General features: G+C 40.3%; 1 protein-coding gene across 3 annotated transcripts in view; it reads left to right on the forward strand.

Annotated features, from left to right (window-relative positions):
* SHROOM2 (shroom family member 2) overlaps nt 1-14,825 on the forward strand; it is a 119,189-nt gene extending 104,364 nt beyond the window's left edge. For all 3 annotated transcript variants that reach the window (XM_066313853.1, XM_066313850.1, XM_066313851.1), the window contains 4 exons: nt 1,410-1,955; nt 2,834-3,014; nt 7,565-7,837; nt 12,001-14,825. In XM_066313853.1, the coding sequence (XP_066169950.1) occupies nt 1,410-1,955; nt 2,834-3,014; nt 7,565-7,837; nt 12,001-12,267 (1,267 nt within the window). In that variant the 3' untranslated portion in view covers nt 12,268-14,825. The remainder of the gene's footprint in view (nt 1-1,409; nt 1,956-2,833; nt 3,015-7,564; nt 7,838-12,000) is intronic.
* The last annotated feature ends 11,578 nt before the right edge of the window (nt 14,826-26,403 follow it).

The following is a 26,403-nucleotide window of genomic DNA, read 5'->3' on the forward strand; positions in this document are numbered from 1 at the left end:
GGTCTGCAGGTAGGGAGCTGGATCTAAACAGTGGGCACAGAGGTGAGCTCTTTAAAATGACAGTCCCCTGAATGAAAACAGCCTGATGAAATGGGAGTGAAGAGGTTCAGGGCTGGAACCCTGCCCCAAGAGTTGGATCAGTATGTCAAAGCACATCCACAAAGTACTTGTGGAAAGTAGATAGCTGCTGGGAGGTATTTAAATACCAGCAGGAGTACTTGCTGGTTCATTCAGAGGCAAATATACCATTAAAATACAAGATACAACTTCTGAAAAATATCAAGTCAAACAGATTTGGCTGTTACCAACAGTACAAAAGTATAAGCTTATTTTAAGGAAAGTGACACACCCACGCTTAGAGGAAAAGAGTTGTACTATGTCTTGGTCACTTATCTGAAAGGCGGCAAGCTACCCAGCCAGATGAAACCAGATATTTTAGCTAGTAGGCAGTGTTCCTTTCCTTGCTGTAGAGGTTCCAAACCCACATTATGACAATAATTTTAAACTTTGCAAACTCAGAACCACTAAACTAGACTTTAGCTTCTTGTATGGTTTACATATAGTACAGATGTTTCTGTAATGTTATTTAACATGTTATTGTCCAGTTTAAAAATCTAAGTTAGCCTCTGCTGTAATTAGCTTTCCTTACTGAATGGCTAAGGCAGCCCTTTGTGCTGTGCAGTACCGAGCTTCTGCTACAAGCTTCTCTTAAAAAGAATATGCAGATTTGTATATTATCCTCTTCAATGACTGGTTTCTCTTCTTTAAGTGAAAAACTAGGACACTATGGTACGATCTGTTTATTGAGCTTCTGTGTCATATGTGAAATTTTAGAAATTAAGATTTTTTTTTAACCATGTAATTAAGTTTTGAATGATTTCCATATTTCCCATGTGCGATTCTTTGTTATTCTTGTAGGTCAGCAAAAGCCTAGCCTGTGGGATGCTCCCATCTGGTCTCTTCCCTTAGAAGAGCTGAGGACTGATGTGAGGGCATCACAGACTCCCTAGGCAGCTCACCTGCCTGTGAGGCCAAAAGGCGAGGGCACTGTTGGATCTGTGTGAGGCGGTGAGGATGGGCTGAGGGCATGTTTTCCTCCATGCCTGTGGCAGCAAAGACTGTTCACCAGCTGAGATTGGACCCTCGCCTTCATGGAAACAAACAGAAGTCCTATATCATAAGTATTGTACAAGGCTGATGTTAGGATACCTTACAGATGAACTAATAACACTATATAAAATTTGTGGGCAGAAAAGAATGTGTAGATTTAGGCTTTGAGATGCAGTGCTAGGAATAGTCCATTACCTCGCTATCTTACCTGTCTTTTTGGGCTTCCCCTTTGACTGGCAGATTTGAATTGAGATTCAATGTTCTTCCATTTCTAAGGATGAATTTTGTTTATTTTCCAGAATTGAAAGGGTTATAGACAACAATACTACAGTGAAAATGGTTCCCATCAAGATAGTTCATTCTGAGAGCAGCGCAGAGAAGGAAAGTCGGCAGAGCCTTGTCAGCACCATGGAACCTCCTGCTTTACCCAGTGGTTTGGAAAAGGACCAGATTAAAACACTCAGCACTTCTGAGCAGTCCTATTCACGATTCTGTGCTTACACCAGGCAAGGTGTAGAGCCAGAGCCAGAGGCCAGAACCAAACCAGCTGACCCTCAACCAGCTGAAGAACCTGGGAGCAAGGACAGCAGTGCTGCCACACAAGCATCCAGCTATGTAAAAGCCAAAGAAAAGACCTTTGAAGACTGGAAGTCAGAAGAACTTGCCAGAGAGATTGTGGGAAGAGATAAATCTCTAGCAGACATACTAGATCCTAATGTGAAAATAAAAACAACAATGGATCTGATGGTTGGTATATTCCCTAAAGATGAACATCTCCTAGAAGAAGCTCAGCAGCGCAGGAAGCTTCTGCCAAAAGTTCCCTCTCCAAAAATTTCAGAAGAGAAGTGAGTATTACTTTCTGTAAGCTGGTATGTCCTTGTAAGCTTCTATCCAGAATGTCAGTATTCCATGGGGGCTGAGGTGAGTCTTCCTTCTGTTGAGGGCCTTTTCTGAGACTTCTGTGATAGAACAGTAGTCAAGCATATACTACTAATGATACCATTAATGACAGAAACAGTGTTGTACAGTATGAAAGGTTTACAAGACATGGTTGAAAGCCAGTTAAGGGAATAATTAACTTTACCATTTCATCGTGATTACATATTTACCAAGTTCATCCAGTCTAGTAACTGAATAGAAAGGGAACAATATTCTTACTTTTTTATGTGATGAAAATTTATGAGGATGACTTGAAGTGGGCATGAGGCATTTCCTAGAAGTGAATGAGATCAAAGAAAGAAAATAATAGAATTCCATCCATGTTGATGTTCTGTGGGTTTTTGTTTTCTTGATATGAATTATCTGATAAGTTGTGTCCTTCTTGAGAGGTTTGTTTATGATTCCCTATTCAAAAAGTTAAATACCTATATTGTACTATCCCAGTCCAAAAGGATAGTGTCTGTGACACTGAGGTTTTTTTGCACTCCTTTGTAAAATGTAGCTTTCCATTTTGTTTCCAGATGCAATATCTTCGATGCATTTCAGTTCTTGTAATAATGTATGATCTTCTACATGATTTCAGTTTTGCTGAGCATGCATTGATGTATGATAAAATCATACAGTTTTTATTCATAGACAGTGTTTATTTATCTTATTTACATAGGTAGTGGTTTTCTCTTGAATCCCCTGCTTGCTTGGTGAAGTGATGGCTCTAAAGCATTCTCCTTTCTTTTAATTGATTAGGGTGTCAAGGTACTTAATGAAGGTTTTGACTTTTTCCCAGGAAAGAGGAGCAGAGTGCAACATCTGCCATCTCCCTGACAACCAATTCTACTTACTACAGCACATCTGCACCAAAGGCAGAGCTGCTGATTAAAATGAAGGACATGCAGGAGCAGCAGCAACAGCAGCAGAGTGAGGATGATTCTGAAGATGAACTGGATCATGACTTGTCAGAGAAGAAGGTAAAAGACATTTTTAAAAGTGTAATGGGAGGCTCTGAGTTCTGTTTGTTACATTAACTGAATTTGACTAAACAGCACTCAATAAAAGGCCTTCTACACGTACAGGATCAGTTGGGGAAAATTGGCTTCTTTTGGTTCTGGTGGGCTTTTTTTGTTTGTTTTCGAGGATGAGTTAAGTGTACACCTGTGAATTTAAGAACTTGATATCCTGTGCTTCTTGCAACTTGTTGTATGTTTAGGAAAGTTTTAAGTGGAAAAGTCTTGAGGAGGTTGTTTTAAAATGCCGTTTTCCATTTGAGACTCTTCTCTATTTCTCACTATGTTAAAGGAAACAGCAATCCTTATGTGTCCCACTGAAGCTGGTGGTGGTTTTAGTTGTTCCAAATTTTTGAAATTTAGGTCCCAAATTTGGGTTTGTCTTGAGAGAGAAGGAACATACAAACACTTTCTTCTTTTCTGTTTTCCTTTCCTTAGTTTTCATGAAGAGCAAACTATTTCTCCTCCCTCCCAAATTAATAATGATTGTGGGAGATAACTAATTAGCCTGGTGGATTCAGTGGAAGTTGCTTGTCACAAGGGAAGGACACAGTTTTCTTGTTCATTCTTATTCATTCCCATCCTTTGGTGTTTTATTTCTGATCAAAGGTCACCAAAATTCTCTAGATACTACAATGATGATCTGACATTTGTGTAGAGAAAGTGTTGTCCTACAGTAAAATTTCTGCATTCATCTCATTAATAACTTGGCACAAAATAGTTTAATCATTGTTCCTAGTATGGATAAGCTGTAGGAAATGTTCTGTTTGATCAAGTAAAGTGATGTAGTTTAACTCTGTTAAAAATTACCTAAGCCAGTAATGCAGTGGTGTGCAAACCTTTTCTGTCCAAGTCAGCTCTCTGCTTAAAAAGCAGCTGCCAGGGTGTACTTGATAATCCAGTCCCAAAGAAAGGATTGTTAATTATTAGGACTATATTTAGTCACTAAGAATGAGAGATTTCCACTTGTGGTTCAGAGCAGGCGTGGCTGGCCCTGCATTTGAGTGGGTTCTTGTGTTTTCTGGTACCTCTGTGTTGTTTCAGCCTCCCTCTGCTGCCTCTGCATCACATGTTTAATGTGCTGTGCACTGCCAGGGGCATGGTGTGGCTGCAGCAGGAGCCCTTCCCTCACCCTCTTGCTAGACAGCTGCTGAATCCCACAGCTGTACTACTTATACAAATTAAGGATTTCACTTCATTTTAAATAATTGGGTTTTCTCTAGTGCCACACATGATTGTCACATTTGTGATTTTGCTAGAATTAGTTTCATTCTCATTAATCACTGAGTAGGAGAGAAGTAAAATTAAACCTTTCTGGTTTGCCCAACAAACTAAATACTACAACTTTTTACAAGCAAGATTGCCATTTACTTTTGTTGGTTTCTGAACAGGAAAATCATGTTAAGAAAACCATTTTCATGCTTCTCCATCCATCGCCCACCTTCAGTATGTATATACCACTAATCCTATGATATAGGAAGGTTTTCATGAAGGGCTTTTAGCAGAACCCTCTTATCTTCTCCCCTAAGTGTACATGTTGTAGCACACACACCCTGCTGCTTGCTTCTCTCCCTGCTCTTCCACATGGAGATGGAGCACTCAGTTCAATGGGCTTTCATCATGGATCTTGTCAGAAAACATAGAAGATTCTTTGTAAGTGGGTCAAGGCATCTTTATTAAATAGATGGAAGATACAGCTTGGCCCAGCTTCTCAAATTTGGCAACTGTTTAACAAGGGATTGTTAGGGACCTGAACATTTTAATGGCACACTTTATGACCTCGGTAGTTTTAGACAGGCCATATGCCCAGAACCTGTTTCTTAATTCCTGGAAACTGGTAGTTCTGTTATGAGATATCTTAATTGCAGTCCACTGTGGAATGATTCCTGTATTTGTCATTCTCTGCTCTGCAAACCAGAAATGTGTGGTGATTTTTTTTTTCTTTTGAAATAAGTAAAGGAATTTCATATAGGGTTGTTAATTCTTTTATTTTTTTATTTTGATTTTTTGAGCCAATCTCTGTATTCTCAGCTAGCAGGAATGGAATGTATGTGTCTTATGTACTGAGTTTAATGTAGGTTTACCACAATTATAAAATACTGCTCAGATTTTGAACATGCTATAAGCGTGTTTTTTGTAGTAAGGAAAATTCGTATGTAGCTGTGTAGGAAGTTTGCCTTTAGGAAAATTTCAGCAACTGCTGAAGAGTGTAAAAATAATTCATGTATACCAATTTTTATCTAGTTTGAGGCTTGAGTTCCTTAGGAATGGAGTGGTGAGCTGAAAACAGAGTATAATTTATGTAAAAGCATGCCAAGCAGTGAGCCACCTGAGCAGTGCTTCCTGAACCATCTTCTGTGTTGCTAGTCAAATGAGCGAGAATTACTTTATTGTTTTCTTCTGTACTGGTACAGAATTCACAGCTATAAATTATTCATCTGCCAGTCTCAAGATGTAGACTGCAGCTCTTCTGGCTCAGTAGATATTGAACATAATACAGGTTTTCTGCTGTGTGCAAAAGGATGTAGTGAGTTCGCATTTGCTGCATGCAGAGGCTGCTTCATCTGGGTGTGAAGAAATCAGTAATCATAATCCAATTCTTAATAGATATGACAGTCTTAGTATTTATAGCCTTCTCACCTGAAAAATTCTTGGTTTAGAGATTAGCTTCAGCTGCTTGGGATGTTACTAAACAGGATGTTACTGGGAAAATGGCTTCTCTGTTTTTTAGAGAAAGAAATGGAGAGAGCTGATCTGGACTGGCAGACCATATCAGTAAATGCTGAGTAGCCATGTGGCTCTTTTTTTTATTAAGGAAAGTTGCAGCACAGCTGCATAAGTGAAAAAATTTGAAATGATAACATAGAGCACCACAGTATCCTGCTGTTTTTTGAATGGTGAAACAGCAGCATAGTGCATGTCATCTGAGGGAAATGAGAGCGTAGCACTGTGACCTACATAATCCAAATCAAACTGCATTTGCATTGAGAGGAGGGGGGAAAATCAAATCCTGCAGATTAATCAGTCAGTAAAGCAGGCATCTGTAGAACTGCTTACTACCTTAATCTTTTGGGCACCAAGGCTAACAGATAACCCAGATCCAGATTAACCTGAACTGAGTACATTAAATCAAAAAGGAAAAAAACAGTATGGATAATCCATGGGTTGAATTTCTGCTTTCAAAAAGGCTGTTACATTTTCGCGGTGTAGTTACTTTCTCTTAAGATGGCAGACTTTGTGTTGTGTTGGTTTTTGTTCCCAAAATAAATTGGCAATGACTGTTCAGTGGCCTCTGTGAAGCAGCAGCTGCTATCAGTATGTTTTTCAGTAATCATGAAGACTTGTATTCAGATTTGCATTTAGAAAGCAGAGTTCCTAAAGAATGTCATGAGTAATTAAAAAAAAAAAAAAGCTAGGAGTACTGTGAAATAATGACTATTTTAAAGGATGTAATTTTCATTCAGAATTTGCACTGAGGTGTATGTTTAGAGAATGCTTTGGAAATTTTTCTTACTTGAAATGCGCTGAATACCAAATAGGCACCTACATTTAAATGAATGAGGCATTTTTAGGGTGTGAATTATCTCAGAGTTGACAGCTGGCTGAACTACCTTACACCATTTGTGCACCAGTGAAGGCTAATAGGCATGTAAGAAACAAGACCTCTTGCCCAAATGCAGGGAAGTAGCACAGAAGGACCACAGGAGATCTGAATTCCTGATCTGGTTTCTGCTGGTTTTGCACCTGACATGCTTTTGTAAGGCAGTACAAGTGCACCTCAGGCAGTGAGGACTATTATACAGAAGCCCCCCAAACTTCAAGTGAGATTGTGTATTCCTCTGGCCTGGGGTGGTGATGCTTCTTTGGTCGTTTGGCAGAGCCACTTTGCACAGCTTCGCACAGAGCTGCTTTGTACACTGCAGTAGATTTTATTCCCTGTGCCATAGGGATTATGACTACCCTACACAAATGTTGTAAGGCACTGTTATGCTAATATTTTCTGAGAGTGGAAGGACTGCTATTGGTGGAATGATAATATGCAGAAAGGAAAAGAAAGCTTGGCAGTGCCCTAGTTTTAACTGCATCATGTGGAAAATACAGGATTGTTTTTCCAGTACTGTGTACCTTCCTAAGTGTAGGTCTTCAGCAAGGTGTTATGGACCTGATATTTAGAGACACAGCCATGTGCTGTGCTTCCTGCTGTTTATAGCAGGCTTTGAAGCTGTTCAAACAAGAATCAGGAAAGCTTGTTGGTAGGGTAAAAAAAGCCTTCATCTTTTTCCACAAAGGTAATTTGCTTTAACACAAATCTCAAGCTGAGCATTCAGCTACATCCTGAACCTTTGAATGCAGATGAATAGACCTTTGATACAGGCATGTATTTATTTGCAATGCACTGGTTGTCAAAGCCTCATGGAAGCTGAAATGTATTAAAGTGCTAGCTGACATGACTTTCAAAAGTAGGAAAAAATGCTGTAGTGCTAATAAATTCTTATCTCCATTATTTTCCACAGCAAGAACTTATTGACAGCATTAGTAGGAAGCTGCAGGTGCTAAGAGAAGCGCGGGAGACACTTCTGGAAGACATCCAAGCAAACAATATCCTGGGAGAGGAGGTAGAGGCCATTGTGAAAGAAGTCTGCAAACCAAATGAGTTTGACAAATTCAAGATGTTTATTGGCGATCTTGACAAAGTGGTCAACCTCCTGCTGTCCCTGTCTGGTCGTCTGGCCCGGGTGGAAAATGCCCTCAATAACCTGGATGACAGCACCTCTCCAGAAGAACGGGTGAGAAGGGCCAACAATAATACTCCTGCATTTAGGGAAGACCTTGGGAGGAGGGGTTTGCTTGGTTTTGTTTATCGAAATTGCAGTGCTCAACATGAGGTACAGTGTGTGGATAAATCTCATAAGGCCAGGTTTTTTTTTAGATTTCCTAAAACTTTTCTCTTTGCCTTCTTTTCTTGGATTACTGCAACTACAAGTGGCTTGCTGAGAAAAGGTGGGTTTGGGGGTGCAACATACTAGAAAACAGACTTCTTGGCAAAAGTTTAAAGAAAGAGGGGAGCTACTGATAAGAGCATAAAAAGCAGGCAAACAAAAATATCGTAACAATTCAAGATGTGAAAAGGAGTTCCTGTAATACGGAAAGGTTGCAGACTTCTCATTCTCAAGGAGTATCTTGATACAAATCTATAAGGTTGTTACAAAGAAAATGCTTCTCAGCTACTACAGTTTCCTTCCACAATGCCTAGTGAGGAGTAAGAACAAGAAACAACAGAAGGAGAAGCCTTTAAAAAAAAGGAGGTGGGGAAGGAAAACAGGGGTGGGCATGGCAAAAAGAATTTTTCAGTAGAAAACATGTTTTACCCAAGTAGAATAGCATGGTAGTGGTGTGAAGGACTCTCAGAAGAAGTGAAAATTTCAGGAGCAGGAGCATTTAAGGTGCCCTTAACATGTTGGATCCCACCTCTTGCTTGCAGCAGTTTGTTTAACTTCAAATCCTAGGAAGGAGATACATAGCAATACAGATATGCATCAAAGGAGAGAGGTAGATATGTGTGAAACTTAGGCTAAAATAAATAGAGAATGTGGAGGGGATATGTGTTTCAAGTGAGCTTAGCTTTCATGGTTAAATGAATGTGAAGCAGGATTTTTGGCTTGTAGCTGTGGACTGAAATGCCAACAGTCCACCTAAGTGTCGTAACAGAATTTTTTTCCACGGGCTGTGGCTTCATCTTGTTTCTTCAGCCTGCTGCATTATTTCACAAATAAGAACAGTAAGTGCTGGGACTGATCTGGAGCTGTGCTTTTGCTGTTTGGCCTTAACATTTGATTAATGGCTGTTCAGACCTCTCTCTGAATGAGGTGGAAGGGAAAAGTATTTGACAGCTTATTAAAGGACAACTCAAAGCTTCTGACACTTGAAGAAATTTAATCCTTCATTAGACTTTTTTCTAAGTGTGGTTGCAGTTGCCTAATGGGGAAGGAGCTACCAAATGATGTGTGCACATAGGAAACACAATTTGAGAGCTGTGATTAAAATAGCTTACTGGCTGGGTGGGGAGAAGGAAGATGGTGAGGAGGTGGTGTAGTAAGGACAGTCAGAAATTGTGTGTTCTGATGTCAAATTACACTGACAGAACTCCAGATCCCTAACATATTTTAATCCCCATTCACCTTCACGTGCAGTGACACCAATCTTGCCATAGTAACATCAGGAGAGATCCATCAGGACTGAGATGAGCTCTGGAGAGGAAAGCTTGAGGGGGTGTGTGTGAATGAAAAGCTCAGTGTGACCCAGAAGTGTGCACTTGCAGCCCAGAGAGCCAAACATGTCCTGGGCTGCATCAAAAGCAATGTGGCCGGGAGGGTGAGGGAGGGGATTCTTCCCCTCAGCTCCTGTGAGACCCCCACCTGCAGTGCTGGATCCAGCTCTGGGGCACAAAACACAACAGAGATATGGACCTTTTGGAGCACTTCCAGAGTAAGACCATTTAGTTGATTCAGAGGCTTCAACACAGTTCTTGTGAAGACAGGCAGAGAGCTGGAGCTGCTCGGACTGGAGAAGAGAATATCAGAGAGGTCGTAGAGCAGCCTGCCAGTACCTAAAGGGGGCTTACAGGAGGGCTGGAGAGGGTGTTTTTACAAGGGCATGTAGTGATAGGACAAGAGAGAATGGCTTCAGCTGAAGGAGGACAGGTTTAGATAAGATGTTAGGAAGAAATTCTTTCCTAAGGGTGGTGAGGCACTAGAACAGACTGCCCAGAGAGGTGCCCACCCTCCTCCCTGGAAATATTCAAGATCAGGTTGGATGGGGCTTTGAACAGCCTGGTTTGGTCAGAGCAGGGGTTGAAACAACATAATCTTTAACATGCCTTCCAACTCAAACCATTCTATGAAATACATCTAGAAGTGTTGAATTTAGACTGGTGCTTGTGGCTTTTTTGGTTGTCCTTTAGCATTTTGTAGGTTAAACACTATGTGGTGAACCACTAACGTACCATGTAAACAAAACGGGGTTTTACTTCCATTGGTGGGGCACATATTCCCAGTAACCACTGATTTTTCTTTCCAAGATGATGTTGGCTAATAAACGTTGCTCTGATAGCTTTCCACTTTCTAGGAGCCAGCAACAGCTTACCAGACTTTCTCAATAAAAGCAGTCGAATAATGACTGCTGAATTAATACTTTGACTGTCAGATGCTCTGCTATAGGTTGTTTTTGGGGTTTTTTTTTTTGCCACAGGGAACAGTATCAGATATTTCAAGTTCAGCTTCTAAAAGGGGCTTCATTTGAAGAGCTACCAGCCCCCTTGCTCTTACAAAACAAGGCCAGTGTCTTCTCATTGCTTGCACTTTGTGTCCATGTCCTCTTACATTCGTCAAATTCTGGCTAGTTACTGTTGCTCAGCATGCACACACCTGCAAGGCTGCCTTTAGAGCAGTCTAGCAAAACTCCTGAGTTTGAGGCTGTCTGCTACTTGCCCTGGTGAGTTCAGGAGAACTGTTAGTTCCATCTCTTTGTTAGTTTCCATAACTCTGCTTGCTGCTTGCAGTGGGATTTTTTTCCCCTGGCATAAGCTCAAGGGAAGATTAAACTGTTTTTTCTAACAGTGCGTGATTTTTCTGACTTGTCTTCCATAGCTGTCTTGAATCCTGAGTTAATCTAGGCTGTGTATTTTAAGTACATTGAGAGTGCAGATCTGAAAACATTTCTCTCTTGAGCTTTGATCTGTCTGTAGAAGGAGTCAGCACAGGATGCATGTGCAGCTCTGACAGGTAGGTTTATTAAAGCTCACTGGTCTGTAGCCCCTTTTGTCTCATGCTTCCATCTTGAAAAGACTGTTTTATATCCTACAAAAAACACTTCTTTGTAAATCCTTCAGGCTTATTAAACAGCATGTGTGATTTAACAGAAGGTGCAAATTAGAAAGATGGACACATTTATTAGAACAGACTGAGGTTTATTTGAAGAAAGCTTCTCAAAGAAAATTCATCTCTGAAGCAGAGCTAGAAGTTATGGATTGGTACCTCTTAGGAACACTTTTTAATTAAGTTCAGACATCTGCACAGAATTCTTGATGTCAGAGTAAGCCAGCTCTACTATGTCATTGCAAAAAGGCAATCACTTGTAGGCAGACATCTGAAATAGGTTGGATTGATGATGCTCCTATTTCTCTCCATGTACTGCCAAAGGGGTGCACTCGGGTGATCCAGGTGGGACTGTCAGCTGTGCTGACAGGTGATTCTGGGGGAGAGGGATGTAGCTGCTGTCTTCTGCTGTCCTCTTTCTTTCTGTGTTCCTCCATTCAACCTCCTTTTTTCCTATCTTGTCTCTTGTGAAGTCACAAAGCAGAAAGTTTACAGCCCTCTTTGGAGAATAATGCTTTTTTGGTTCTGCTTCCCTTTTGCCCTTCTGTTGTCTTGCCTCAGCTTTCACTCTTGCTCATGTCTGAAGACCACAGGACTTCACATGTCATCGGGAAGGCTTGTGGATGCAGCAGAGTTGCTAAATACACAGCGTCAGGAGCTGTATAACAACAAATTGCTCCATTAATTGGTCTGTTTCTGGGTTCTGTAACCACAGCTGTGCCAGTGCTGTGCGTGGAAGATGTAAGACAGCTAAGTCTTAATTTGAAGAACTATTCTTCAAAGGCAACTATATTGTATACAGCTATTTATAACTATTAAATAGTAAAGGAGCCTTTGAAGTAATGCTTTTGAGGCCAATAGAAAGTAATGGTGCATCTTTCATTGATTTACTTAACGTTTATCAGTTTGTTGATCCATTTTATTAGTCTAAATTTATAAGGAGCATACTTTTTCCACCTTTCTAAACATTCAGGATGGTCTCTGTAGATAAAACAGACTGGAGATTTGAACAGTGAAGCTGTTGTCCCAACCTAGTGAACGCAGTGAATTTTTAACTGTTTTTCTTTTCTCCTAAGCGGACATTGGTGGATAAGCAGAAGCTGCTGACCCAGCAGCATGAGGATGCAAAGGAACTGAAGGAAAACCTGGATCGTCGAGAGCGGATTGTCTTCGACATTTTGGCGAACTACTTGAGTGAGGAGAACTTAGCAGACTATGAGCACTTTGTGAAAATGAAGTCGGCCCTCATCATTGAGCAGCGAGAGCTTGAGGACAAGATCAAGCTGGGGGAGGAGCAGCTGAAGTGTCTGACTGACAGCCTCCAACCCGAGCGGCTCAAATAAGGGCCCTGAGTCCAACCAGTGATGGGAAAAATGGGAAAGAAGGAAGGGATAGGGGAGTTTCAAAGTAAATGAGTATCTTAGCTTGCTTGAGTGTCTGATAGAGAAACAAGTGCACAAGAGAAAAATAGCTCTCAAAACAGCAATAATGTTTTGGTTTGTTTGGTTGGTTTTTTTTTAATGATGTATTTAATTTTTTAGAATTCATTTTTATTGCTGGACTCTACAGCTGTTCCTCATTGCTAAACTTCCAGAAAGCTCCACAAAAGAAGAGACACTCTTAACCTTTCTGCTTGGTCTGTTCAAAGCCTATGGCAGTTGTGCATGCAAACAACGGTTTTAAGAGTAGGTTGTATACTTCCTCATGTTCAGATGCTGCACAGTCTGCTGGGAAACACTACAGCAATTCATGAATGCACACATATGTAGAAGCTCTAAATTTAGTGGGTTTTTATGTTTTTTTTAAAGACACATTAAATAGGGGAAGCATGCGTCTTATAGCTAATATATTCAGATTGCTGAAATGCAGTGTCACTCTGATCCTGTGGCATCAGACACTTTTTTGTAATACTGTATATAGGATGGCATTTTCCCCTTGCAGAAAACAACTTTAAAATCAGTCTAGTTAAATGCTTCTTAAGCAGCTTGCAAATCACTTAATGCCTACCTTGCTGAAGATTTTTTTTAAATTATTTTGCAAGACATATTTGTACACCTTCTTAATGCAATGCAAGTGATTTTCTTTACCAAGTTGTACTTGATTTAAGAAACGGGCTGGAAGTACTGTGCTGATTTTATTCAAAACATTTTTCATCTAAATTATTTAGAAGGCTCGTTTGCTTTTTTGTGCTTTTTTAATGCATGTTTTTATTCTTCTTGTCCCAAACCCACTACACTTCTTGGAAATAAATGTAGGTTAAGGACACTGCTTGTGTTTTTCTTCTGGTTGCTCAATGTTGTGATGGTTTTGTATAGACAGTTAAGTTATACTGAAGTTGACCTACATAATTCTGTTTGTTCCTCTTTCTCAGACTACCAAATGCAATAGAAAAAATTCTGTCATGTAAATACTGTGCATTACTTGGAGCAATTCTGCGTTGAACTGTGAACATATTTGGGGCTGTTTGCATTGAACAGTCATAAAGGAGAGGATGTTAGTTCACTTTATCAGATCACTGCTTGTGTTCTCCTAAGTCTCTGTTGACTTAGATAATTTCCAGTAGCTCTAAAAAAAAAGGTGCTAACTCCTGTTTGAAGCACAGTAATGGTTATGCTGACTTGCTTAGATACTTACAGTGAAATTCTGTAGTGTCTTAAATGTCAAGTTCTATGTTAAGATAAAGTTTTGCAGGCAAAGAAAGTCTTGGAAGACTTTATGTACATGCCATTTTCATTGTAGTCAGGAAAAGATTTATCTCTCCTCAGACAAATAGGTTCCCCAACCAAAAGCCATTTTCAAGGCTGATGTGAATGCCAGTCTGCAGCTAAGCAGGTTGAAAATAGTCAGTTTTGTTGAAAAGAGAGCTTAGAATTCTTCCCACTCCTGCAGGATGGTGGCATTCACAAGAGTTTTTCTGTCCTTCTTACCTGAATACTCTCTTTTGTGGGGAGAGAACAGGAAAGGCACTGATCAGTGAATTTCTTTTGAGTTGGAGAACTGGGAAGCAAAAATCCTCTGGAACCAGTTCCTTTACAGACAGGTGCAAACATCAGAAGGACTGTTTTCCCCGCACACACCCTTATCGTGCACTACTTTGTATACCTGGACCAAATTATAATTGAAATGATGTTGATGTGCATCAGTTGAGGTCAAATGGAACTACCATTTTACAAGACCTACAGCTGATGTTAGTTTGTTTTCCTAGTTCAGAAATGTAGTCTTCTGACATCTCAGTTATTTGCTGCTATGTTCCTAGGACAACTGGTCTCTGTCCTCAAACCTATCCCTTAACCATAACAAACCCAAAACTAAACATAAATAAATTATGCTTGTCTTTTAGCTTGGAGAAAACTGTGCATTGTTTTATCTGTGGGATTTTAAAAATTTTACATATTGTGGTTACTCTGAAATGTGTATGTGAAATGTGAATAATACTATAATTACAGTGTGTTTGTATACAGTACTTTGATTTAGATCTCTGATAAAAGGTAGCAATATTGTGAAAGCTATATCTATTATCCTTTTCACAAAACAGTTGCGTAGACACTATTATCTCCATTCCTTTTTCAAAACTGTTGAAAATCACTCACCCTGCGAAAGTGAAGATGGTGGCCTCCCAATGTTATATGTAAATCTGTAAATAGCTGTACTGTTGCTTTTTGAAAAAATCTGGTGCTAATGTTTTGCCTTTGGCATCCTGGGGATGGCTGTTTCTTCATCCTTTGTTGTTCTCAATTCTAGATCTCTGTATAGTGAAAGATTTCCACAATGCTTCTCCAGCTGTTTTGGATCCTGCAGCCCAGAGTGAAAATGTACAGTTTTCCTGCCTGACACTTAACACGTACCTACTGACAAATGGTATTGCTTGACTTTGAGAAAATAAACTGTATATTTCAATGTAGAGTTCGTTTTTATGTGCAGTGTTAATGTCAAAAGCTACTGCTTTGCTTTGCTGCTTTGCAGTGTTGGCCATCTCATGGTGCCCGTCAATAGCGCTTGTCAGGCCAGTTATCTTGTGGTCTGAAGTAGTTTGTTGTCTTTGCACAGCTTATTTAATGTTTTAAGTAATTTATCGTTCTCAAGTTCCCTGTGTAAGTACCAGAAATGTGTTTGTGTCTATTTAATATTTTAAGAGTGTGAATATGAGATGGCAGAAAGGTAAAATGTGTTATGAGGTCAATAAAATAAATGAGTCTCTCACCACTTACAGAGTACACACCAGGGGAGCAGTTTAGACTTTCCTGCTTGGGCAATTCCACTGTTTCAGCTTCTCATCCCATGTTTAGAATGGATACTTCATATAGAAATATCTGAAATCAGTGGTGCGCAAGATTTTTTGCAAGAACAGAACATTTGTGAACTCTCCAACACTAACAGACGTTCACAGAAACTTCAGTTTAATGGGGGTTCTCAGATGAACTCTAGAATCTTTTTTTATTGGGAAACACTGGCAAGTATGCACAAATTTATAGTAGAGGTGACCACAGATCACAGAACCATAGCCTGATCCTGGAAATTATCTGTGATCGTCTGTGAAGGTCTTTGTAAAATCTGGGCAAACAGGGTTAGGGAAAGAAAAATACTTGGGTATTTGTAGGATTTTTCTAAATTTCTTTCCGCCCTTCTCCTCCCTCTCTCTTTGTACATGGACCCACCTGTTTGTGCCTGTTTTCGTGAGCATTAGGTATAATCCAGGATGGTAGCTCCAGAGGAATAACAATCTACTTTTTGTGTACTATTTGATTTCTTTCTTAAATTGTCTTTCTTTAAAATTAAATTCAGGTTTTTTTATTTTCTCTCATGGGGTACTTTGAGATTTCAAAGGAGTCACTGTTTCATGACATTCTTTCCTAATCAAGTTCTAGTGATTAATTTTGGTGTACTTAATTGTCTCAGTTTTTACAGCTAAAGTAGCTGGCAACCCAGTAGCTCTAGCAAGGCCTTATGCAGTAGAAAGTAACTCCTGTTTTAGTGGTGTCTCGTCTTCTCAGTTGTGCAGTTTTTTTAGAGGATAAATTGGTTTTTTCTATATACTTGAGCAGATCATGCCCACAGGATGTTATGAAAATTAACACTTAAATCTTTAAACTGGATTATATATTGTCAGTTATTGGTCATCGCATTTACTTACCGCAGTTTCAGTCTGCAACTTAACTAATTATAATGATCCACAAAACTAATTACAATGATTCTTAAACTGTAAGGTGGATAATCCATGTGAATTAGCAATTCACCTGTGAAATCTTGGGCTTCATTCTTTCTACCTCCTGTTTTGATAATGTTTCTATGAATAAAGTTGTTCAATTTGAAGTAGGTTAACTTACTACATTGCAGAGGAAAAACTGAATTGAAATAAATTGGGTGCAGTTCAGTAGCAGGAGGTAATTCTCACTCAGGCTACAGTAGCACACCTACAAGCAGAGCAAGTATCACTTTAGGACAGGCTACAATAAACACCTTTTTCCTGGTTGTAACCATGTGGGCCAGCGGGCTGTTGTGTATCTTAGGCTGAGTTTGATTTTAGTCACAGCAGCTGAGCCTTTCCTGAGCTGGTAAAATGCAAATTTTTTTTCTCTTACATTAAAAATCTTCACAATGGCCTCACAATTTTTAGATGCTTTGGTATCTGTCTTGGAGGCAGGCTTTGCAGGGGTAGATGGCCTTGAGGCTAGGATTTGCCTTCCTCTGTTGCCAACCACGTCAGTGTTGGTGGAGCCTGCGTTCTCCCTTCCATGCAACAAACTGCTTCCTGGTAAAGTTAACACGAAATAATATCCTCAAACCATCATTATCTGTTGCCACTGATCACCTTGTGCTGCTGCTGCCAGGGGTGGGATACCAGGAATATCTGTGGTGATTTCTGGCACCTCTTCTGGGGTGAAGCAGAAGGAGGAATTCTGTGTATCTCCTCTCTAGGTGTTATTTGCTAACCTACAACAGCATCACTAGAGAACAACCAGATTCCCAGTGCATTTCATCTTTTATTGGAATATTGTATTTGCTGCTTGTAATTGTCTTAACAGGAGAGATTTTAATTAAAGCAAGTGATTTTGTGTCTGTGAAGCTGAAGATGTAGTGGAAGATACAGAAAAACAATCATACTTACTTTCAGTAACATAAAATCTCCAGCAAAATGGTGTCTAAAAAGCCTGCATGCTACATGTGAGAACTGTCAAGAATTTAAAATCTATGTTCCTATATTTTAATGGAATTAATGAAAGAAAACATTTTCTTAAGAGCTTACCAAGCTGCAACTGTTAACTAAACTATTCATTTCAATTAGCTTCTGTAAGACGAGCCAGTACTGGCTCTGAGGAAGCTGTGGTCTGACGTCACCAAGAGTTGTTGATTTGATGCTGTTCCTTATGGACAACATGTTCTAGAGACGGACTGATGGATGTCTGCTTATAAGAACTTTACCAAAACATTGTTTTAGTGGAGCTGTGAAGTCCAAAAGCCTGAGATGAATTAACAAAATCTTCATTATGAGAATCATTTAGTTTCAACATCTGTTTCGCTTCCCAGCTGTCTGCTCTTCATAGTGTCTGTTACTGATAAATTGCACTTGTGTCTTTTCTAAAAGCCTCAAAGAAATAGAAATACGATGAGCAGTCACAGGCTAAATAATAAGCAATGGAATGAAGATAAGATTGTTTATCTCAGTATCTAGATATGAAAGGCATGAGTCTTGTGAATACTGTTTATTGCCACTCCCAGGAGTTGCAGCTTCAGCAGCTTTCTCACACAGGTATGGTTCCTCCAGAGATAAAATGGGAAAACAAGCTGTGATGATTGAAACTGGCCAACACTGACTGGAAAGGGGTGGAGCAGTCATTCTTCTGTTAGTGGGGTGATACATATCACAAGGAAGTGAAAACCAAGAAAACCTGGAAGGATCAGTGCCCTGAAGGAAGAAAAAGAAAACTAGTGGTAAAGTGCTTTGGGACTGTGAATTTCCTGTGTTTTTTATACGTGACACAGCAAAAGTGTCCTGTCTCCATGTGCTAGGGCAGGCTTTTTAGTTACTGTAATGTAAAAATACCTTCAAGAGTCTTTGAAAATTAAAGGTATGGGGAATAACTTGGAATTTCAGAATCTTAGATCTCACTGTGTAAGACCATCATGTTCTGTGCATTCAGTGACGCCCCTTTCTTGGCTCAGGAGACATTGGAACAGCTCTTGGCACTAAGGAGCCTTGAGGAAGTCACCCTTTGAGGAAGAAGTTATTGTTTCTCTGTGGTCATCCTAAATTCACTAAACAGCCCAGCTGGCTGGACATGCTGAAGTCACACAAGCTGGGAGATGAGGCTGTTTGCAGCACAGCACACATTTACAGAATGAGTGATCTGCTTGTTCTCTTATCTTTTTGCTTACCTAATTGCCACCTCTTCAGAGCTTGATTTAATACCAGGCTTCTGGTAGGGCAAAGCAATACCCAATTCCTGTTTAAAGCTGAAGATCTAAATATTCAGCCTTTCCATCAATACGGAATAAAGGATCTTGGGTTTCTGTTCGCAGGACCTTCTTGCATAGTTCATGGTAGGCCATCAGTGAATTTGAAAGCAGAAATACTCCATGGATAAGTGTGACCAGAATGTGCCCCATTAAAAATTTTTGAAAACCAACACTTCCCTTCTTATTTTTACACTATAGGGAAGAAAAAACCTAGGTGAGTAAACTTCATTGTCATGCTGGTTTTGCAAAGGTGGAGTTACTTAGACTAGCATTTCTCGCAATGGGAGTTCCACCAAACCAATAAGAGATTATTACAACAGAAGCCCAGTGATAATGGTCACCATTTGCAATGTGTATGGCAAACAATGAAGAGGAAAGTTGCACCGAGAAAAATTAGTAGTCTGGGTGTGTTCAAGCAAATTATCATTTCATATGGTGAAATGCAAAGCAATTAATCAAGGAGAAAATTATGGTAATGACATAGACCAGACCCTAAACCTGTGTGGGGTCACAGTGAACGATCAGTTCACATGAGCTCTATGCTGTAGGAAAAAAGCTGGAACACAGGAACACAGAAAAAGTAGTGATTTGTGATGCACTGTTGCTGAAAACTTTATAAACTTTCTAAGAGATTGTGTCTAATATTACAGTCCATATCCAGTGCAAAGGACGGGAAAATGAGAGAAGAGGCTCTCGTAAATTATTACAAGAGTAGAGAGGGTATGTCTTAACATAACTCTTAAGAGCACTCACTGATCAAAACTGGGATTTAAAAATTGTGTGTGTGCTGTTGAGCATCACATACAGCATGAGACTCATTTGAGCAGAGAAAGCCCTGTCAGGACCCAGTGAGTGCAAGACAGATGCATGAAAATAAAGATTAGGTGTAAATGTTCAAGGGTATCAGGAGTGCAGTCTTGTTGTCATGAATGACAGGAAAAGTGCAATGTGAAGTTTGGCCATGAAGTCTCTGGAAGTCAGGAAACTGGAAATGAAAATTTTACGGTCACAATAAATACACCTTTTGTGTTTGCTGTTCTTACATTACACGGTCACGTACTGAGGTGTGACTACTTCAGTAAATATTTATATTGCCTACAGTTTTGTATCAGGGGTCCTTAAAGAGCAGCAGTAATTGTAACATGCATTTTGGAGCTAACAGGTCAGGAAAACAGGTGGGAATTTGCAAGCCCTTGGCTTGCAAATGGGTCTTGAGCACTCCAGGCAGCATGGCTCAGACAGCTGGTTTTTTCATCTATTACAGACTGTCTGCACCCATGCATCTATAGGAACTGCCTTCTCCTTTTACTGGTTCAGTTATTAATTACTAAGTTTGCTTTGGTTTTCTCTCCTGTGTTTGGGGTTTCCTACTAGTGCTCTTGTGCTGGCCAATTTAGCTAATCATAAAAACATTCCCTTCTTCATCAGAACCTTCCAGGTGGTTGTCCCCACATTTTAAAACTGTCCCAAGCTCCAGCATGTGCTGGAGCATGGATGACCTTTCATCGCTGCCTTGTAACTTGTAGTTGGCTATGGAGGGCTTTGAGGTAAAGCAGGGGTAGTGTGGCACTTCTTTCCCCCACTGCCCATGTAAGAGACAGACCAGCACAAGGATAAAAAGTAGGGCTGTCCTGCCTTTGCACTGGAGGTGCTGGAATAAAATGCTTTTGAAAATCTGCTTCCCTTCACATATTTAAGGAATTTGCCCTGTCTGGAGCTCTTTATAGAACTACATCTTTCTGCTCTCTACTGGCATCCAGCTTGTGGCTGTTTGGGTTTTCATAAAAAATCTGTTTTGCTTTCTGCAGTATCCTATTTTACTTGTGTTCTGGGTCACCAGAATATTTCTACCTACTTCCTACTGCATTAATCTAAATAGGGTACTGGTAAGATGAAAGATCACAGTCATTGCTTAGCTATTACAGCAGCCAGGAAATGGGGCAAAGGTACACAAACCCTTTTAGGGTGTCAGTAAAGATCCTAAAGATCTCCTACCTCAGATCATGCCATCATCAGCTAATGAGCAACCAGTTATTCATATGGTTCCCTTAAACTAATACTTTAATTGTGCCCCATCATTTGTGCAGGGAGTTGCTTTGTAAAGCTGTTAAACCCCTGTGCTCTGTTCCCAGCTAAAGGTTTCTATTGATCTCTTACTTTCATTCCCTTTAATGAAAATTCATTGGTATTTGATTTCCTTGTCACTTCTAACAGCTGATAAGAGCAAGCTGCTACAGCAGCTCCAGTGAAGTGACAAAAACCTGGTGTTGTAGTACTGCAGCTCTCTCAGAAACACTGCCAAGGCAGAGTGAAACCCCAGTGTGACATGCTGATAACATTCTCCCATCAGGTGGTCTTTTCAACTGGCTCTAAAATGTCAAGTCTGAGGGAAATGTCTTTGTTAAGCTTTGAATGACCTACTTTTGAGTATCTGGGAATAACCAGGAGACTACCCAAACAACATGAGTGCATCTAATTTTAGCAGCCCTTCATTTCATGCATGCCAGCTTTTGTGTACTGCATCTCCGGAAAAAAATTCAACTTCTTTCTGAGCCAAAGGCAAATTTTATTGGTTTTAAATCAGCCCCTTGTTGAGACACAATCACAGTGAAATCATTCCTCTTAAATTTTTTGAGCCTGTAATAGTCAGCTCAATTTTGCTTCAAATACTAGTAGTGAGCCCATTTCAATGGATCTACAGTTGCTGGTCTCCGAAGAAAAGGTTTAAACAGCCCATGCTGGAGACACCCTGGGCAGCTGTGTTTGTGTGTTCCCACTTCCCCCTGGTTTTTAACTGACCGATAATAAAAGGCACAGATTCTTTTTAGGAAGTTTCTGTGATTATCTAGCTCAGTTATAAGGGAATCTAGGGAAAGTTAAGGACAAAAATAAAGGGATGTTAGTATGTCAACAGGGGCTCTGAGGACACTGCTAGTGGTGGAAATGCTGGACAAAAGGTCTCTGACATATTTTGGACAGAAGAAGCACTAAAAGGTATGTGACCATTGTTAGGGATACTAGAGCTGTGCAAGACTGAAAGGAATCAAGTTCAGACATGAGTGAGGTGCAGTCTCCCTAGCTTGTAACACCTAAATTGGACTTTGAACACTGTTTCTCTTGCTGGGAGGGATATAATCCCTCTCATATAGTGTCAGAGTCCACTGTAATTTTTAGGCTAAAACGTGTTTAAATCCTACACACACTGGACAAGTGGAACTAACACTGAGGATAGTAGGGACTGAGCATTGTGGATGTTTATTTGGAGCTTCACAAAACAGAAGAGGAGTCGAGGCCACACAAAATATAATGACATAATCACAACGAACCTATTAGCAAGTTCTCTGGAGCCAAAAAACTTCCCAGCCAATGGGGTTAACCATAAAAACAAGCAGCACCTGCTGGCAGCTATAAACAGGGTCGGTGTAGTTTGAGATTGAGCTGGGTATCTGATAATGTGTAGTGCTTCCCTCTGGAGTCCCTGGAGGGCGGCAGTGGGTGGCCCCTTCAGAGGCAGCTCTTGACAATGTATTTGTGATGCGCGTTTGAAGAGGCCCGGGCAGAACAGGCGGAGGCTGCTGCTGGGCTGGGGAGCACTCAATGATGAGAGATATGTTGAGTTTGGTAGAGGTGTTTGTCTCATCTCTGAATTTCCCAAGTTTTAAAGGACAATTTGGTTTGGCCATAAAGGTAAACAGCTAGGAAAGCTGTTTATGGAATTATTTTTCTTTAGACTCAAGCAGTGGTTTTAGAGGCCCATGTTTAGGTTCAGTGTTGCATTTGGGTAGTTTCTGGTCTGATCTGCTGAGGACAAGCAGGGAGTGACCAAAAGTGAGGATGCAACAACTCTAACATTGATCACAGAGTGGCAAGCTGCTGCTGGGAGGCTGCTGTGCTTCCTGGAAGAAGTAGCCTTTGTCTCAGAAACAAAAAGTGAGAAAGCACTTGTACCTGAGCCTCTGAGCTGTTCAGGGGCTCTCTCAGCTGCCTACGTGGTACCACTCACTGGGCAGTGAACCTTGAACAGCGTCTTGCTTTCAGGCTGGTTTTTCAATGTGTAGCAAATAAAAGGAAAAATAACTTGAAACAAATATTTCCTGTTCTGTGGTATTTAACAATGAAATTGTAAACCACAGAAGGGACCGGGCTTGATCTAAAGGTCTTTGAAGTCAGCAGAACTATTTCCACTGATTTCAATGTGCTTTGGGTCCAGGCCATGGTGGAAGGAAGCAAATGTTTTCTGCCTCAAAAAGTATTAACTATTGGCATTCAAGAACAATAAAGTCTTAGGTTTAAAATATGTTTTTTTAAATAAGGTAGTTAGAAACTTAGTGAATTTCTATCTGCTTCCTAATAATTTGTCACTATTACACTAAAAAAGAATATGTTTATAGAAGTCATAATCATACACTGAGAAGAAAATATACTTACTACTGTCATTTGCTTCCTATCTTCTTCCATTCCAATTTGTGTGCATTGTATTTCTCACTAATGTAATGATGCTTATGCTGCTGGTTGCTATCACAGATGGAGCACTGTAGATTTCCAGTTGAATTAAAGTTCACTGTAGTGATGGTGGCTGACGGATATTTTGAACACCTTTTTTTTCGTTACACTTTAATCTCTTAAACATCAAGGTGGGTTTGGTTTTGTTGTCGTGTTGATTTTGGGTTTTTTTTTTCTTTTTTTTTTTCTTTTGACTGAGAAGAAATAGGTCAGAGACAGAGAATTTGGTGAGAAAATAATTGTTCTTCGAGGAGTGGTGTAAGGGGTGCCCCTCCTATCGCAGGGTGAGGCAAATAAGGATGTGCAGCAGCTTCATGTGTAAAATCACCAATGGTTTTCCATGCAAATTGTGTCCCACACAGTTACTAAATGCAAGAAAAGGAATCTATCTGCCAGCTGCCTACTGCCCAAGGATGCTGTCCTCCTGAATCAGCAGCCCTGTCAGGTTGTCAGAAGGCCATCCCGGAGTCTGGCTGACAACAGCAGCCCACCAGGGTGTATGTGTGTGTGCTGGGCTTCTTGTCACGCAACAGCAGAGCCTGAGCAGCTGAGTTTGCCTGTGCACCAAACCAGCCCCATCCAGCTGTGAGCAGCCAGAGAGGAGACCCCAGGCTGGTGAGCTGCAGGAGAGGACAAGACTCTGTTGGCATGGCCAGGCTGCCTTACCTGCACAAAGAATCAGTGAACTGGCATCGGCTGGAAGATACAGCAGGAGAGGATTAAAGACAATGCAGAAAACAGGAAGATATGAATGAATGACTTTTTTCAACCTTCTTTAGATATGGCAGTGACCAGCCATTGTGCATGTTACAATGAGAAGAATTTTTCAATGAGAATAATTTTTCAATTAGGCCTTCCCATTTCAGGGGTTTCTATGAAATAAACTTACTTGTCTTTTGACACCAAGCTTTGAAGTATCACAGAATCACAGAATATTCTGAGTTAGAAGGGACCCACAAGGATCATGGAGTCCAATTCTTAAGGGAATGGCCCACACAGAGATCGAACACACAGTGTTGGTGTTGTTAGCACTGTTCTGTAACCAGCTGAGCCAGTACATCATTTGGAGTTTATCAGGGTTTAGGAGTTGAGAACATTCTTCCAATTTGTAAGAGCCATTGTTTACATTCATGGGAAAACCATGAAGCAAGGCAAACATAACATAATTTTAAAAAATGTCTGTGTTTTCTTAAGCATCTGAAATAAGAAGTGTAGTACTAAGTGTACTAAAGTGCGGGTGCCGCCAACCAGAGTCCATCAAGAGAGAAGTTCAGCTTGAATTTACTCCATAGAAAAGCACCTCTTTCTCCCCTATATTTCTTCCCACTGCAGAGCTGCACTAATTTAAGTTGCATAAATACAGGAAGAAAAATCTAACAAAGAAAAGATTATGAAATCACTTTGTTCTCTTTCAGATGAGAATTCTGTGTCCTTCAGGCTGTCAGACTGGAGCATTATGGTGATCTCAAGCTGAAAAATCATGTCATCAAAACCACAGATTTTCTGAAAAGGATATCTTACAGAAAGCTGTAATTTCCATGGGAGTTATCTATATGCTTCAGTAAGTGCTTTAAAGCAATTAGAATAAATGGCATATGATAAAGCTTTCATATTTTTGTAATATGTTAATGATTAACTGACTTTCTATATCGTTGTTGACTTAGTGGGAGAGTGACAAGGAACTGTGAGGTACCTATTTGGTAGCGTAACAAGTTGGACAGTTTGCACGGGCATTTTTTCTACCTCCTTTTTGGAACTTGCTTCATCCAGCTGACACTGCTTCAAAGCCTTAGGCAACTCTCAGACTCAAAGAAGTAAGTCCCTCCTTTTCTTTTAATAATACTTATTTTATGAAGTGCTGATAGAGAACAGATGGGGAGCAATTTAAGTATTTATTTGTTTTCTATAAAGAATACTTTCCCAACTGGGAATTGAAGAATTAAGTTTTCAAGCATTAAATCATAGAGATATTGCTAAGAAGAGACCTTTGTAATTACTATACTGTTGGGTTTTTTAAAATTCCATTTCTCCTGCAAGACTTGCATTAAACAAAGAGTTTAGTTAGTAAACCATGTTCAGTATAGTCCAATAAAGCTGCATCTAGGCTGCAATACTTTTCAAAGGCAGGATTCAAATGTTAATTTAGAAATGCATGTGATGCCTGGCATCATCTAAAGCAAAAATATTTGCTTAAAACATTAAATAAGGGGAAATAAGTGAATTTCTGCTTACATGGGCTGGAAAAAAGAATTTTATGCTTATTTTATATGAGAAGAGTTTATCATGAACTTTCTCTTTAAGCTGCAGTAGAGTTCCTAGTTTTTTGGCAGGCAAGTGGGTTCAGACAGGGGGACTCAGACATCACTCTTCTGTTGGAACATTTTTTAGTGAATTTTATTTTAGCCGTGCTGTCATTTACTAGGAAGCAAGTACAGTCTCCCATCCTTTTGGAAGGCTCTCCTTGCACCCACTTCCCCCCATCTATGAAGGAAACCTCGCCTGCTGTGTGCAGGTTGCTGTCTGCAGGCTTTGTGCTCTCCCTCTACCCCTTTAGCAGCTGCTTCCTTACATGCCCCTGGCTCAGGGAATGCTGCTGCCTCCCAATGCCTGTGCAGCATTTCCAGGCTGACATTCAGGTTGCCTCAGGAGTTCTTAACTTCTCCCGCAGCTCCAGGAAGCAATGGTTCCTGCTCTTTTTGCTGGGAGGTGTCTTCTCTTGGGTGACATCTTCCCATGCCCCAAGTGTGTGTTCAGTGCCCTCATCTTCCCAGCTGTGTGTGAGTTCTCTAAGACCTAGATGTGGTTGTCTTATTTACCCTACTGAACCCTTAGAGCTCTTTTCTCTGTATCAGACACCCAGACTAGGCAAACTTTTGGGCTCCCTCTGGTTTCTGAAGCTTCCTGGAAATATCCCATCTCAACACAGCCAGGTTATCTGCCTTAGTTTTTCAGGAGCTGTCATTCCTGGAATGTCTCTTGTTGTTCCACTTGGGCTCTAAATGGAGCTGCCTTCAAGATAGAAGCAAAACAATCTGTAGCAACCCTGATAATATGGGGTCATCTGGGCCCTGGGTTAATCCCACTGCCTACCAGCCTGCAATGGTTCCTTATGTTACAAGAGCTCAGTCACAAAAGTAAATTAGAGTGTGAAAAAACAGTGAGAATATATAGAAATTACCAGTTTCATTTTGTCCTGTTATCAAAGCAAATCAAAATATTTTCCTGAAATAAGCAAAGGACTTTTACACAGCTAAGTTTCAATGTATTCTTACTTGATGGAAGAGAAATGAAGATTGCTTTAGTTTGCTTGTTTTGAAACACAGAGAATAAATGGAAGCAGCAGAGTTTATAACATTGTACACTGACATTTGGAGGGTGTCCTGGGTTGTAGTTTAGGATGTATTCTATCACCATCTTCAGTTAATGCCCATCAATGCCTTGTGCATGACTCATAGATAACTCCCTCCGGGAGTTATCTCTCTTTAATGGGCCATTAAGGCCCTCCTGGATGACTCATCATC

The sequence above is a fragment of the Sylvia atricapilla genome, chromosome 2 (genome assembly GCF_009819655.1).
Source record: "Sylvia atricapilla isolate bSylAtr1 chromosome 2, bSylAtr1.pri, whole genome shotgun sequence".
In the NCBI taxonomy this organism is placed as follows: Eukaryota; Metazoa; Chordata; class Aves; order Passeriformes; family Sylviidae; genus Sylvia; species Sylvia atricapilla.